The sequence below is a fragment of the Rhea pennata genome, chromosome 5 (genome assembly GCF_028389875.1).
Source record: "Rhea pennata isolate bPtePen1 chromosome 5, bPtePen1.pri, whole genome shotgun sequence".
Classification (NCBI taxonomy): domain Eukaryota; kingdom Metazoa; phylum Chordata; class Aves; order Rheiformes; family Rheidae; genus Rhea; species Rhea pennata.
This window is the reverse complement of record NC_084667.1, coordinates 16,064,932-16,082,076: the sequence shown is the minus strand read 5'-3', so window position 1 is coordinate 16,082,076 and position 17,145 is coordinate 16,064,932. Positions and strand designations below refer to the sequence as shown.

At 37.1% G+C, this 17,145-nt stretch overlaps 1 protein-coding gene across 1 annotated transcript in view; it reads right to left on the bottom strand.

Moving 5' to 3' along the window:
- The window catches only part of EHD4 (EH domain containing 4), a 32,908-nt gene that overhangs the window by 10,384 nt on the left and 5,379 nt on the right, over positions 1 to 17,145 (bottom strand). The window contains exons 2-4 of the mRNA XM_062576858.1: positions 14,164 to 14,340; positions 9,562 to 9,659; positions 2,177 to 2,589 (exon numbers count right to left, since the gene is read on the bottom strand). Coding sequence (XP_062432842.1) covers positions 2,177 to 2,589; positions 9,562 to 9,659; positions 14,164 to 14,340 — 688 coding nt within the window. The remainder of the gene's footprint in view (positions 1 to 2,176; positions 2,590 to 9,561; positions 9,660 to 14,163; positions 14,341 to 17,145) is intronic.

Sequence of the window (17,145 nt, the reverse complement as noted above, 5' to 3'; positions counted from 1 at the left end):
ACAAATAAATTTACATTTTTGCAGAAAATGAAAAGATCCCTAGCTCTCCCTATAAAACCCTAAAATAAAAAAAGAGAAAGAAATATTTCTCCATAATTACAAATAATTAATTCAACAAGTATTTCTAATAGAGTTTATAAATGATTAAAGTAATTTTATGGAACTTACACTTAAAATACACTTTTCTCTATCTTTACTAGAAGGTATTTATAGCTCCCAAGTGCTAACACTTTTGCATGTGCATGCTCAGTAATCTAAGATCTGCAAATTGGCCAGCATGTTTCGTAATATAATAGTTCCCATCTTTGAAATGGGAAAGTAAGTCACACAAGTGATTAAAAAAAAAGAAAAGAAAAGAAAGAAAGAAAGAAAGAAAAAGGCTAAACCTAAAATTTGGCCACAAGTTGACAATTTGCTTGCTTTGAGTTCCTGTACACGTTTTAGAGATTAATGAACAGAACAGTACAGAAATGGGACAAATAAGTAAATACTATGCAACTCTGTAAAAGCGATTTTTTTGACTGCTAGCACTTTAAGTTCAGTGCAGAAGGTAGAAAGATGACATAGGAAGAATTACATCGCTATTGCCCTGCAGATAAGCAGTTTATGTACTTCTGTAGTTGTCATATCAGCATGCTCTAAGAACATTATATTTTGTATTCACCTTTACCCATTTTTATTTTACATTAAGTAAAAACACCTCAAAATGCCTCAAAATGATCCACCTGCCTCTAGCATTCTTCAATTTCCAATATGATTGCAATGAATGAAAATAAAAAGCTGCCAATAATGTCTACAGAGCAGACTGACGTTATGGCACCAACAAGAGTTTAACTTTTAACAGAGTAGTATCAGGAACATGATATTAAATTGAATTTTCAAAAGCAATTGTTACTGTTTTTTCTAAAGCTCAGGCTACAAAGAAAAGCTTGAAATGTGTCACTCAGATTATTTTTCCTTCTTTTCCCATTTTCCAAGTTAAAAATTGTAATTCTTGCATTATCATTCTGGTCTTGCATTTTTTTAAAACAAGCAGCTTGGTAGTTCTTTCAACTACTAATCTAGTGGTTGTTGCACAATAAGAGAAAGAGGTAAAGAAACGCTTCAGACAGCAACCAAAGCTTATTCTAGTTGGGCTGTGACAATAAAGGGCAGCTGAAGCTAATGCTAAGCAGGGCTTCTGAAGATTAGTGCAAAATGTAATCAGAAGGCTTTACAAATAAGTATCAACACTTAGTGACAGGTGAGCTTTAAAATGACATCCACTTATTCATCTAAAAAAACTAGAGAACTATCAAAAAAACCTCCACATTTTCAATAGTCAACTACAGACAGAGTAACACACTCGGACTGCCCATACACCTTAGCTCATGACTGTAAATTGCACACAACACAAGTACCCTTCCACAGCTGAAAACAAGAGCAGAATAGGGACGGGCCCAACTACTGCAGGGACACAGAACTCAATCTAGACAATGAGAGATGGATTTTACCTGAATATAATTATACAAAGTCCATATTGCTTAAGTACCTTTGGGACAGGAGCTGAAGAAGATATAATCTGAGAGATTACTTTTTATTTTGAGGTAAAAAATTTCATCTAATACATAAGCACCTCTGCTTCATACCTGCATATCTGAGTTTCTCCAAGAGTGATAACCTTTTAATTAATCTTTAATTCCAGAGTATTATATGTATTTAGTCAAAATATTTTTCCACGGCAACCTGGCAGTATGCTCTAACGGATTAAATGTATAAACGATCATATGAAAGGCTGGAGAAAAAAAAATTAGTTTTTTAGGGTCTTAGATAGCCTTCAGGTAATCTTCACTGGAAAAGTAGTTCACTTGACACACTGAAATTTTTTTGTTCTTGTTCCATAGCTGCAGTTTTGGTTGTTTTTCTGCACTCCTCCCCCCCTCCCCCTTTTTTAAAGCTCTGTGCATACTGTTATTAAAAAACAAAGTGTATTAACTTCAAATTGTAGTAAGTTCACCTCATTGTGCAGGGTAAAAAATCTCAACTCCCTGTCAGGCAAACGATAGCTTTAACAGCCACAAAGGTATCAAATCCCATCTCTGCAAGTTAGGGAGGCATCCTACTACAAGTAGGATCCATCCTACTACAACGGAAAGGATTGCTCACTCAGGTAACTTACATCTTTATCTCTTCTTACCTTTGCAAGTCTTGCTCGCTTTATGAGATCATTGAGTTTCCGCACAGCGGCCTTCTGTGGGAGACTCTGGATGTCCTTGAAAAGATCCTGTGCCTCTGCCTCAAAGAGTCTTCGGTTCTCTGTGTTTTGGAGAGGATGGGCCCAGAAGGAGCCAATGTAGACTCGTAGCACCTCTGGAGTGTTGATCACCTTTCCCAGGGACCACATGAGTGCACCATAGACCCTCATCAGCTGTTGAGTATCTACTTGGTCAGCCTTATTGAGCACCACTCGAATCTTGTCATCCTGACCCCGGAATGACTTAATAGCCTCTGAAAATTCATCAGATATATCCAGCTTATGGGCATCAAAAAGCAGGATGATGCGGTCAACCCTTTCAGCAAACCACTGGAGGACTTGACAGAAGTCATAACCTGAAGAAAGAACACACCAGTGAAAAATCACTGTTACTATTCTACCAGTTAAAGCAGTGAGTCTCAAATAAGGTAGGGTTGGGGGTAGAGAACAAGGGGATAGAGCACCTGGGAGAGAGCGTCTGCAGACAATGAGATCAGGACAACTCTACCCTGTATTTCCTTAGGCAGGCCTCACTTACTACCACCTTTTGTTTTCATCACTCCCCTTCCTTGTTTTCCTCAGCCCTTCCATTCATCTCCTGTGTCACTGTCTTCTGCATGCTGAGGGTTACTGTCTCACAGAGACAGCTGTTTGTTGTCTCTTCCCTGCTTGTGACTGCAGCACGGAGCCCAAGCTAAGAAGCTCTGTAAGGCTCTACAGCACTGTTAATGCTGGCCCACCTCAGTATCACTGTGCATCCATACTAACTGGCAAAACAGAAGGTGCAGCATACTAGCTAACATCAACAACCAGAAAACAGTATCTGCATTTTAAAACCATTTCAAATTCATGTGTCTTTGCACTGCAATATCTCTGCCATAATAAACTCAGAAATTCAATTTACAAGTAATCTGTGTTCCTGATAGCTTTGAGGACATGATAGATTACAAACAGAACTGATTGGTGACCTTTCTGATTACCTAGAACAGACTCTTCCTGATGTTCTAAAGAAAAGCCTATTTGTAGCATCTATATGAATGCTTTATAAATGCAGGTGGTAGCCTGGCAGCCAATCTACACAAGAAATAATATTCAGGAACTCCTGAAGTGACACATTTAATCCACAGAAAGTCACCACTAATGATATGGCATTGGGCTTAGCATACAAATGATTCATCTTGCTTGAGTGAAGAATAGCAGGGTGTGAGCTGGAAGCCAGTATTCCACCCCTTTTCTTCTGCTAAGAAGTCAATAAAAAGCTAAAAAAAAATAAAAAAGGCAAGGACTGATGTAAAGTAAACCAAATAGTATCCATACTTTTGCCCTTCAGTAACATATGTTTCAGTGCTGACAACCAAGAAAGTTTGGTTGGCACTAGTGAGATTGTCACAATATTTCAAGTCATTCTGCAGGAACAGCAGTATAAAATTAGATCCCCGCCATACCCCACCTCCAAAGAAAACACACTTAAATTACTCACATACAAATGCACCATCCAAATAGTTCATACATAGATACATGCAAAAACCCTCTTCTCTACTTTCTGCTCTCCCCAGCACCTTTAACATGGTGTAAGTCAAAGGGTATCAGGATGTTCTGAAATTGTTCAGCTGATCAGTGGTTAAACCTAAGAGTATATCTGAAGTACAAGGAAGTGATATGTAGTTAAATATTTCAGCCAAGGATTTCACATGGCTGATTTCATTACTGTTCCACTCCATCTAGCCTATTCACAGAGAACACGATGCAGTATCTATCCCATAAATCAAAGCAATATTCTTTAAAGGAAACATAACATAGCACACAACACACTTACCATTCTTGCCATAAGCTCTGTATATGTGTAGAGGAGAATTTGCAAAGCTGAGCAGTACTTGTTCAACACTGATCAGTTGGAAAACCTGACCAGAAAACACTGAGTTGATAGCTTCTAAACTTGTTTTTCGCTGTTTTACTGTTATTTCTTCAAAGGTTTACCCCAAAAACTGCTGTCAGCAATTATATCCTGCATGAGGATCTTCGTCTATGTTGTAAGTAGGTGGTCTAACTACTTACAAGTGCACATCACAGAGTCACAAGTTACCCTCATGCCCAGCTAAGGGGCACAGGAAAGCAGCAGCCTCCTCCCAACATGGCAGAGCTCTGGAGCTCATCCCAGACACGGGGAGGATGGCAGCAACCTCGTGCTGGCACCTGAGCTGCTCAGTCAGTGAGTGTCAGTAACAGGCATAGCACAGAGGCTGCCAAGAAGAGTAGAACGAAACGATGCAGAAGAGATGGAAGAGTCCAAGAGAGACTATGCATGGTTTCCAGCACTACGAACATGGATGACAGCAATGACTGTCAGCTTTCTTCTGTCACTCGCACAGAGCAAAGTAACAGCCCCATGTAGGGCAGCTACAGCCATACTCATAGATACAACTATGCAATCCATGCAGTACAAGAACAGGTCAATTTTATATACTCATTACTAATAATCACATAACCAAATGGCACACTTTCCCTTTGGGGCCCAAAGGAAATAATGTCCAATTTGCCTTAACATCCTCCAAAGCTTTTACAATTTGGAAAATAATCAGGGAATGTGATGGGCTCCACTCATGCACTGAGAGCAGAGTGACACAGCGTTCAGTGCTTCCCAGGTGGAGCAGTAGCAGAGAGGCATGTCTCAGAGGAATACAGCGAGACAAGCTGCCTCCAAGTTCAGCAAACTGTTTCCAGTTTCTCGATTAAACCAGGGAGGACTGAATACTGGAGTGACTGCAGCCACCAGTGCTGTCCACATACCACAAAATTGATGCTAACGCATTCTTGACCTGGACGAGAGCAGCCTTTACCCTAAAGAAATCTGTTGTTCTTCTCATGGTTTTGCCACAGGCAGGCATCCAAGCCAGCCTAGTCATTCAAAGGCAGCTCAGTCCCACAAAGAAAGATGCATTTTTTGCTAACACTCCTACTCTGGGGGATGTTTCCAGTTATGCTAATGAAAACCTGTCTCAATCCAGCACTCCTGGACAACAGTCTTACTGTACTCCTCTTGGCAGTCTCGTCCTAAAGTGAAGGCACTGCACATCGCCACCAGGAAAGCCTGACACAGTGCTTAACTATGTACATTACCTGATTTAGTCCACAACCACATTTCACAAACCAAACTGAACTCAGAAAATTATCAATATTTAAATAATGCCAGTTCTAAAATACAAACTAACCAATATTCTGCATTTTCCTCTGTGCTCGTTCCCCATGCTTCTTGAACCCTTGCCTTTGGGCTTCCCTTTACATCCCAGGGAGACAACCGTGAGACAGAGAATTGTGTTTCCCCTTCCCTACCCATGTGCATTCATTGGCATTTATAGTAAAACATCAAGGCCTGGCCTTGAACACTGCAACAGGAAAGTTGCTACATACTCTTGAGTAACTGCTTTAATCATACATAAATCACGAATCAAACAGTAAGCAGTACTTTCCCCCTCCCTTTTGAAAAGCAGTTCCTCCCCATGTCCCGGTATCTGTCGCTTCACCTTCTTCCTCTCCTTATCCTCATTGTTTTTTTTTTCAGCTGTTGGCGCCTGTTCAGACATTTGTGTGTGAAAGCAGCTTTGCAAATGTCACTAGTGATGCTACAGACCTTTCTTAAGCACTCCCTCAGTGCCAGCAGTACAGAGCCTCCTGTTGTCTGTCTGGACGACAATGCTGGCACACATTTGTGCCTTCTCTTCACATTACTTACAGACAGTGCAAAGTCAGGCAGGAAGCTTCTGGCACATGCTCCAGCTGATAAAAATAGTGGGAAGGAGTGTCAAAAGAAAGACAGCTTTGAATGTTGTACTCTTGTGTATATTTTTGATCCTTCAGAAAGCAAACAGCTCCTTTTTTCACAATTACCCTATCAACTTTCCAAAGCTTTAAATAAAACACATTGATAAGGAATGCACACCCTATCTTTGGGGAAGAAATTATATTTTTCCCTGCATTCTAAAACTGGAAGTTAATGTTTGATAACTTTATTGGCCTGAGAAGGGGTTCACCTACCTCCTAATGGTAGCTGTCAAATCTTATCATTATGCAGGTGTTATGTCTATTGATAGTTAAATAGCTAAGCCATCGCTCATGGTAAGAGGGAAAAATGATACTGAAAAAAGTAGTGAAACCTTTACACTAAGATCCTGTAAGCTAAGAATGGTTGTTTCTTTTCTAAATGTACTAAAACATCACCAGAAAGGAAAGTTACTGCTCAGCAGTGTTAAAAACTGGCCAAACATCCTCCTCTAGGACAAAATATATGAACAAAAACTAAGATCACGCAGAGTAGAAAGCACCTAAGTATCCTTATCAGGTGTTATTTAATGTCATATACACTACAACATTATGAAAATCACATCTTCTTTTTATTCAAAAAAAAAAAAAAAAAAAAAAGAAAAAAGAAAAAAGGACCAAGTTTCATAAGAAAAAGGAAATCTTAGAAAAGCAGAAAAAGTTTTACAAGCTTTCAGTTGAGTTGTTGAAATATAAAAGTTATTCAAGCTGTTGAGATGTAAAATTTTGAAATTCTCAGAAAAAATTCTCCTAAAGAATCACCCCATATGTTTAGAGCTTTCCTAGCAAGTAAAGAGTCCCTACACTTAAGCCTGTCATAAGTTTAAGGGAAAGGAAATGGCAGTTCCAGAGAAGTACACAATCTATCACCTTACTTCAGTAAGAAGCAGCTAGTGAATGTATAACATCATAAATTTTGTAGAAAAACACCTTTGTTGGTTTGAAGGTGCACAAATAAAACTTTCTTTGATACAAACACATTTAAGGACTCTGTAAATCCTCTTGCAAAATCCTGCTTATATTTGCATGTAGAATGATTTAAAAGGGAATTTTAACAACTGAAGTTCAAAATGTGCTAGATTAGACTTACAGCATAAACATGTTGCTGTCTCTCTGAATCCTTCAGGAAGCAATTTAGATAGGCCTTGCAATGTGTAGCATCACAGGATGAGCCTAATTTGTACAACACACAACCATCTGTACTAGAACTGCATAAGTAGTCAGGAAATCATATACAGGAAAAGTATCTGACTACGCAAAATTTCAAAAACATAAGGGTGAGGACAGTACTGTCAATCATAAGAACATGCAGTAATTCCTATACTCAGTTGTAGTTACTCAGTGCATGCTGGTGTGTCTAACTATACAAAACCTTAAATCTTGGCAGCAGTTGCCCTGCAAACCTGGAACACAGAACACAATGCTCTAAAGCTGACTCCCAAACCCTATTTATGATACAACCAGACTGGTTAATGCTAAACAGCATACAATAGACCCATAGTTTTAATAAAAGAACTATGCCAAGCTACATTATTTAACAAATTCTTAACACATCAAGAAAGTGCCATGAGATGCAAATAAAAGTTAAAGTCTGTGAAACAGATAAGAAAAGTTTGTGACTGAGCACTGTCAACTTTGGTAAAAGTCTACCATATCAAAGTGCAGGGACAACTAGGCCATAAAAGCTAATGATAAGGCACACGCCACCAAGAAAAAAAATTTGAACAGTAAAGCAAGAGGCATATTTTATTAACTCAAAAGAGCAATTTTAGATGGCAGCAAAAAAATCACAGTCCTTTAAGCAATGAAAGAAAGAGAGAGGCGGGTGGGGGAGGAGAGAGAGAGAAAGCAATCGAGCGAGCACTGGTCATGCTAATAGCCCCAACTTGTGATTTTTACTGTGTTCCATCACTATTCTTAATTGAAATTAACCTTATTCTGTCAGTGCAATTTAAACTAAAGACTATGGTTGCACAACTGCTATACATTTTGCTCATTCCAGGATTTCCTCAGGAAATTCCAGACATAGTACAGGTTAAAGAACTGATTCCTTCCCCCCCCCACAGACAAAACACGCACAAGTTCATGTTCCCTAAGCAAAGGTCTGAAAACAGAGGACAGCATATAAGTCACACAGTAGATGGCTACCATTTGTAACTTGAACTGGAGAATCCTCCGATGTGCACTTAAATGCAACTGAAAGAAGCATGGACAAAAACGATTTGCGTGATGCTGTTTTAATAGTTTCTCAAAGACAGGCTAATTTCATAAACAACCTATTAAAAACATGCTCAATTGCTTTTAGAATTTTAATTTTTATTAAAAATGTATAATTCACAATATATGAAATACCAAAAATACCACACAGATGGACCATTTGAAACAAAGAGCAGCCATAGGCGCAGCAAATTACTAATTAAGTAGCATTGGAACAGTAAAATAGATGCTCAGATGTAATGGCTGATAAGACTCAGTTTCCAACCATACTGCATTAGCAGAGTGTAAATTCCTTCAAAGAGGAAAGGAATCTCACAGGATGCAGGGTCAGTCCTCTCTACCATGGTTATCTCACAGCTCAAACCATAGCTACTTCCCACAGAAACAATAAACTAAGGTCAAGAACTCATTCGAGTTATTTGTTTTTTATTTTATAATTTTTTTGATGTCAGTTTGTTAGCTTCTAGTTTCTTTGCCATTTATACATTAGTTGGACTAAAAGCATAAAGCTGTGTTTAAGATTGCATTATAGTTACACAGCCAAGCACAGGGAAGTCCAGTAGTATCAGAACAACAACTACCACGTAGCTTACTTGATATGTACAACTGAGACAAATACCAGCCTACCAATGTAGGCTTTTTTCCTTCTGACAACTTAATTGTACTTTTCAGTGCTTGACTTTGTAATCTTAATATCAATGCAACTTTAAGACACTTCCTAAGTTTGATATTGTTTTGTTAAAAAAAACCCCAAAAAACAAAAAACTCATTTTCAGTTTCACACTAAATCACTTACACAGGCTGTCAGTAAGACAGGAGCCTTTAGATCTAAAACACCTGACTTAGAGCCTACATTCCTCAATTCTTAAGCATAAACAGCTTGAAGAGCTATAGACATTATCAAACATTCTTTCATTCATGATTTTCAATAGTATGTATAAAAGCCTATTCATTATTACTTAGTGGAAAACCATTAAAATGATGAAAATAAGGCTTTCTCTCAAAAGAAAAATCACTAATTAGTCAACAGCCCATGAAGCCATAACCATTTGAAGATTAATTGCAGTCATATTAGCAGGGGAGGTCCCAACATCACCAGTTTTCAATGGAATAATTTCCAAATCCTACTTCCATCTTAAGACATCGTTTTAATGGACCCCATGTTAAGAAAGTCTGGGAAACTGCACTGCTCCATGACACAAAAATAGGTGTCCAACAGATTAGGATAATGGCTTTCTCCATACAGCAAAATTAGAGTTAGTGAACTTGGTTAATTTTTAACCCCTGCAACTCACCTCTGCTGATGCGTTGTTTCTCTCCAGAGAGAATGCCTGGGCTGTCAATGATACTGATACTCTTCAGAACCTGGTTAGGTAACTGAGAACACATGAACCTACAGGAAAAGAGGAGAAAAACACATTAACAGCTCTAGCTCACACTGAAAGTTACCCTTGATTTATCTACTTTTAGACAGATTTAAGAGTTTTTAAATATATAAAAATAGTTTCTGAAGTCCTTAGTGAGCCCCTATGTTTGGCAACCATACCTAAATTAAAAACTGTTTAAGTTTCCACACTGATAGATCTGAGAGTTTACAGATAGGAAGCTGTAAATAATAACCTCCAAGCTTTGTGACAGAAGATGAATTCAATGGTGGCCTTATATAAAAAAAAAAAATAATAATTTATAAGGCATCTGAGAGTTGCGTATGCCACAAGTTCAGAACACTTCGTATGTAAAATCCAAACTACTTGGATGCTTCTGGAATAATTTATAGTTGAAAAATTTAACTCCTTTCATCACAAATTGCCTTTAAGAGACTTGCATAGCAGCTCAATACCATATTTTATGTATGTAACCTACTCTTTAAAGTTTGCAAACTATGACATTAGTCAGACTGAACAATCAAAATTGAGCTATCATTCTCAGAAACTTAGATAGAAAACAATGTATTGTAAATATTCACGTTAAATTTCAAACAACAGCATGAAGAAGTCTCCCAATTCTCATAGCCTTCATTAGTATAATAATAACTTCAGCTGTGAAGCATCCTTCTCCCAAAGGCAGTCTAATACATGGTTAAGTTGCAGGCTGAAATTATAAAATGGCTGCAAAACGTTAATTAATTATTTTAGAAGGAATAATATCTGAAAAACTAGGATATCACTGACAACAAATTGTAACTATGCTAAGTTCAGACAAATACTTTCCAAAGACCAAAAATGATCTGAGTTATGAAGAGGTCAGGCAGTCAAGTATCAGACATGAAATGTAAGATCCATCATCCGAATTCAGAAGCTATTTATAAATGGATAACCTGAAGAAGCAGAATACAAAAGAAAATCGGGAAAAAATAGCCTTATAACTAGCTTCACCTTGTTTCTCAAGTGACCGTAGAATAATGACACTGTAGTAACAAAAGCACACAGAATCCCTTCTTGGATGCAATAGAAAAAAGACAGCATCAGCTCCTCTTTTCCCTGAAACCAAAGAAGTGATAAAAGAAACAACACCCATCTTGACCTGATAATATCTTAATTTTTAAAATTAAAAGAAAAACACCTAAAAAACTTAAATACTGCATATTCTGAAGCAAACTGTTCCATTGAGGCTATTTTTTTTTACCAGCTTATAAGGCAGTATTAAAAGAGCAGTGATGCACTGTTGAACAAAAAAATTGTCTCTGAACTATCCAATCCATACAGAAAAAATGTACAATCACTAGTACGTACAATCTGAAGTAGCTATCATAAATTGGGAACACTGTAAAGACTGAAGAAACATAGATGAAAACTCAAACAACTTCATTTTAGTTTAGAAAGCTCAGCACTTGCTCAGTATCAGTGAGATGTTTCTCAGCATATCTTACGAGAAGACAAGAATGATTATTTCAGCTGAACAATGCCGCAGTATTTTGACCTAGGCATCGTTGACAGCTGGGAAAGGTTGAGCAAGAAAGCAGAGCTACAGGCAGAAACGTAACAACATAGCAGATTCTCACAGAAATCATTTTTAGTGTAGGAAGGAAGACAGTTCAGAGAAAGGATACGAAATAGGATAACCTCAAATTAGAATTAACTGGCTGCTGTTTTTAAACTAAATCTATAGCTCAGAAGATGGATTAAAATTATGTCAAAACTCGTATTTCAGGCAGTTTAAAACTGCAGTGTTCATTGTATTTGAATATCTGTTTTTGACATTGAGACTTGGCTCTGAACCACCATTTTTTTATGTGATCTGTATAAAATGTGATTTCAAGTGCTGCATCATAAAAAACAAAGCTACGTACTATCCGCACAGATGAGAACAAAACTTCACAAAAAAACATCGCTTTACAAAAAACAGTTGTATGAGATGACTAACTGCTTATGACACATTAGCATTCTAAGAACTTTGATCTCTCATGCTTTTCATAATTTTATAAAATTGTATTAAAGAAACTCAGCAATTTTGGGCTATCCTTACAAATATAAAAGTTGCATCATTTGCAAAAACGAAGTCAACAATTCTGTAAAGATCTGCTGTAACATCTTTTTGTGTCCATTCAGATATATATTAGAATGCAGAAGGATCACATGTTTATTCTCAGCAGTGCCAGCTGTTGAGAATACTGCAATATTCCTCAGCTATATTTACTTCATTTGGCATCCAAGGGCACACTAGGTCCCCTGCCCCAAACTTTTCCTAAAAGTACATAGGAGAAGTAAAAGGCAAGTTTCTACAGTCAGAAGCCTAAGAATTTATTCAGAGACATGCCAGCTATCACAAGTAGTGTGACACAGGGGGAAATAAGAAAGGGAAAATGAAAAAAGAGACATGGTAACATCACTAATCAGCCTCATTAACTTACTAAGTACAAGTCTTGATTGGGCTACTGTGTTCTTGTTTGTTGATTTCCCTATTGTTTTAGGTATTTTTTTCTCTCATGTTACATTCAGGTGAAAAGGGTATTTGACTGAGCAGCGTAAGTATCTGTTGTCTCGTGAAAAGTGATACCTGAAGTTTTGCCTTAAAAAAAAAACACTTGGATTGAAAAATTATTTTTGGGGAAAAAGATAGGGGACAAGAGAGGAGGGAGAAGTGTAGAGAAATATATTAAGACAGGAGTGAAAAATACAATATTGGAAATAAAGGATTGTCACTGACAGTACAGCATTTGAGAGAAAGCAACACAAAAAAAATGTAACATGCTCATGGGTAAGAACACAGAGAAGTTACTCGAGATTCTGAAATGAAGCCTAAGACATTTTCAACTACATAAAGTAGGAAAAAGAAATGAGTAGAGAGTTTTCGAAAGGCAGTGTTATGATCAGAATGACAGCCCAGGGGAACGGTGGGAGTGCAGGTAGTAATAAACTTTGCAGCAGAAGTCTGCATGCTTAAAGAGCTAATGTGATCGTTGGGGAATATAAAGTTCCTTACAGCACTGTAATATAACAGTACCACAACAACCAAGGAGCAAAAGTATTTGAATAATTTAGCTGGTTACTTTGTTGTATATAGAATATATATCTTCAGCTAGCAAATGACCTTGCTTACATAAAATTCAAGACCTGACACAACTAGGTGATTTAGCCATGAAATTATGTTACTCATTCATCTAAACAAACACGTAGTATTACTACATGTTCTGTCTAAGTATTAGAATACTGTGTATAATATATTTTAAAATATACTAACTAGTTGCATGGATAGACTAGTACATGGTGATACAGAGAGGTAGAGAAATCAAACAGTGCTCTGGAGAACAGAACTCTGCTAAAAACTTCACCAGAAGGGGCCTTAGGCCACAAAAATATTATTTAAAATATGGCTTAACTGCAGCTTCCCACTACACAAATTTTTACCTCTCAATAAACTGATAGCCAAGCCAAATATAAGCAACTAAAAAACTCTCTTCTATGAAATACACAGCAAGAGATTAAGACCTTACATGATGAACTTTTAACACATAAGCCAGTGTTTATCAGCCAAACAGGAAAGTTTACTGTTAAGAGAGAACCAGTTCAACTTCATTATCTTCTAAAACCAGGCTTCCATGTCAAATTGCTATTAAATGCAGGAAGAAAACAAGGTGATTACTCACACCATCTGAATAAAGTTATAAATAACTTTCAACAGGAAATATTTAGCCTGTCATACAAGTTACCTACTGCAATGGCCATAGCCTCTCAACAACTTTCCCCTTTTTATAAATATAAAACAGTTACCCAAAGCTTAACACTAACCTCCTGTGTCTGTTGGATTGCTCAGAGACCAGCTCCAAAATTAATCACTACAAGCTATCAGCCTGAATAAATAGTTTGTTCAGAAAGTACATTCAAATATTATCCATTCGTGTAGGTCTTATTACACATCTCAGCAACTCACAACTTTAAAGAGCTTTATCAAGAACTTTGGTGTATACAAGACAGCACAAAGCAACAAAAGAGCATCAAAGAATGCATCTCTGTTTTGGATGGTAATTTTTAAATAGTATTCATCTACTAGTTTAATTAAGCAGAGAGATTTATGCCCAAACTGATCTAAAGCTTCAACTGCCTAATACCTTACAAACAAGTCAACAGGTGAAGCACTTCAGCAGTTTTCTGTGAACTGGTTTTAATGATTATTTTCTGTTCTGATAATTTAACATATATACACACACACACACCCCTTACCTTTTTTCCTCTATTTTTTTTCCTAAATATGTACTTAGCTTTATGCTAATGCTACCTTACATAGTACTGTAATTTTTAACTTACTTGAACAGCCACTACTTGTATTTGAATATCCTTATTTCGTATTTTTCAAAATGAGTACAGCAGAAAAGACATAGTAAACATTGATGCTTGAAGATTATATCAAGCAGAAATTTAAATGTACAACCAGAAGACAGCAAACAACCAAAACCTCACCTGTTCAGGAAAGCATTTCCAAAGCGGCTGAGTTTGCGGAATGGTTTCTTAGGATCAACAACTAGGGCATTTCCAGGAACACTTCCTTCTGAGTCTCCATACATCACAGCAATAAAAGAATCTGTTGTAGGTTCTGGACCAATGCGCATGCCTGGAAAATCCTGCTCAAGCAGATATCTAGAGATAGAGCAAAGGAAGAAAATGGAATGACAGATTTATGACAGAAATAAATACTTACAATTTTCTTGAAAATTCCGAAGTATGTATATGCTCTAGAGTCATAAAACTGTATTTTTCCTCCATTTCACTATTCTGTTAGGTAGGGGGAAAAAAGAAATCAGAAGTGAATTCCAGTTTTTCAGAAAAAATAGGTAATAGGATAAAGAAAGTCAATCTCTATACAAAAACAGGCTGGAAAGTATTGTCTCAACTATAGCACCTGAACCATTCAAATGCATGCTTCTACTGATAATCGCAGTGTTGTAGTTTGAGTACTTTGCTAGGCCTATTGATGCCTAGCAAACACCACACTGCTTACAAAATTAAAGACATCACTTCTATTTATGTCTCCTCAAGCTATGAATGCTGCTAGTATTGAGAAGGAGTGGTTTGAAACACATCCCATTAACAGATTTGTCAGTTTGCTGACAGATCCAACCCTTAAATGAATTCAGTTACAACATACGATTTTATAGCTTTAACTCATCTTACCACAGGCATAGTTCATATACTTGTTGAGGCAATACAATCGCATCTCTGGGAGTGAGGAAAGGAGATTTTATTTTGGTCTACATGTCAAATAATAATTGTTAATGAAATTATACTTGCAGAACCTCAGATCTAAAGGTAACTTACTTCCTTGACACATCAAGTCATGCAATGATGTACCAACAGAAAGACTTTTCCACCTTCTCCTGAGTAAGCTACTTAGGGAAACAAACATCATGTACTCAGTGGACCAAGTCCGATACAGCAAGTCTTGACTTTCAAGATGACAAGATCTCAAATAAAGGATGCACATATTTAAAAGCTAAAACTTAATGGAACTGGAGCCTGTACTCAACAAAAAAGTTGTTGGTGTCTCTCCCTGGATGGTAAGTGAGAAGTAAGAAAACACACAAGCCTATGAAGTAAGCCTCCAGCTTACAAGATTACCCCAGTCAACACTCTGACAACTCCTACGTTTTTGAAAAGGAGCAAATCACCCTCTTTACCTTTACAGTATATCTGTATTACTGTCTTCATTCACAACAGTACCATCTTGAAAATTATCACTTTTGAAGACTAAGGTCGAATAACTTTTTCAGTATGCTGTAACTTGACATTACAAGAGCATTAAAATCCTCTCTTAAATCAACTAGTATTACCAGTAATTATTAATTCCACAGGTTTCATGTCACCTTGGAGTTCTTCAAATCAATTTTGAATTAGTTTTTTTAAAAATAAGCAACCCGGATTTAAACCAGAATTCTTCAGGCATGAGTGACAGTCCCATGTTCAATGGCAGTACTAGATAGCTTTGAGCATGTTCTAGATTGACACTGGTCTTTTAGCAGTAGGTCTGTCCTGGTCCTTAATCTCCCAACAGTTGCCTGTTCCTCTATTATGTCATGGTTTTATTGATTTGAAAGGACTTGCAGTCTGCTTTAGCTGCAAAAACATGCCACAAAGTATCTGTACTTGCTGAAGAATCTTACTTGTCCTTCAGTTCTCCAGTGCCAAAATGTTCAAAGCAGCTACAGTATCAGTGCACAGAAGAAGCTAATTTTAAGGAATTAAATCTACACTACCCATTTCAAAGGTCTCTTTCTACTAGCTTTAAACTGATTCCAGGCAGCTCAATACTTTTACTTACAATTCTATTTTCCTACATGGAGCCTATGATCTAAGAGGCTGAAACCAGAGAACAGCGATTTGTGATTTACTGCAACTTTCTGCTTAAAAAAAAAAAAAAAAAAAAAAAAGCTTAAAACTATAGGAAAGGAGACACTTTGAGGACAGAACATGCTGAAATAACTTGTTCTGCTTCTGGAATAACCTGTCCCTGATGCACAGGATCAGACAAATAAACTCCTTTCCAAGGGGAAAAAAAAAAAAAAAGAAAAGAAAAATGAAAGAAAACAGAAAACCATACACGCTCTTCACCTGCTGAGCATACAATGCACGAAATATATGATTTATTTGGCAAATGTGAAGGAACAAAGTGAAGAAAAAACTCCTTTCAGAGCTCAGAAGTTGAAACTTCAATGTTTCCATGCACAAACAATTCAAGTGCTTTAGCAAACAGCTAAATTTTTGAAACAGAAAAGTGCATCCCTACCTTCTCATTGAATACCATGACAGACAATAGTCCTCTAAAACAGCTTGTAATGACTGATTTGCAAGAGCCACTATATTTATTTAATTTTTACTAAAGTCAAATTAGACTTTATCTGCAGCACTGATTTTGAAAGGTTAATTATACTTTTAACTTCCAAAATGAGATTTCAACTTATCATGAAATGTTCTACTTCTAAAAAATCTCATTTCTGCTTTTCCTCACTGCCCTTCTTTCAAGAGAAAAGAAATCTCTATGTGATTCATAACTAAGTTCTTTTCTTGATATGAATCATCATTGCCAGACTCCTGCTGACAGAAATCAAGCAATTCATAAGGTGCTGACACAAATTGACAAGAAGCTCCCGGAATAGCAGCAAACAACATTGTACTAAATCAGACTCGCCTAAGAAAAGTCCCAGACTCCAAGTCATGCAGAACTACATAATGCGATCTGAATGCAGGATAGCAGACATCCAGGATAAGAGTGCAATTGCTATCCATCACAAGTTTATGCCCCTGAGAGGCACGGTGATGCACCTTCAACAGTCTTCCTCCTTTGGATCACTAGAAACAGTAATCTCATGGCCTGCTCATAAAATTTCTAGCACATGCAACACTTGCAGAATTTATGAAAAGTTGAAAGTATCAAGCACCTTTTAGGAT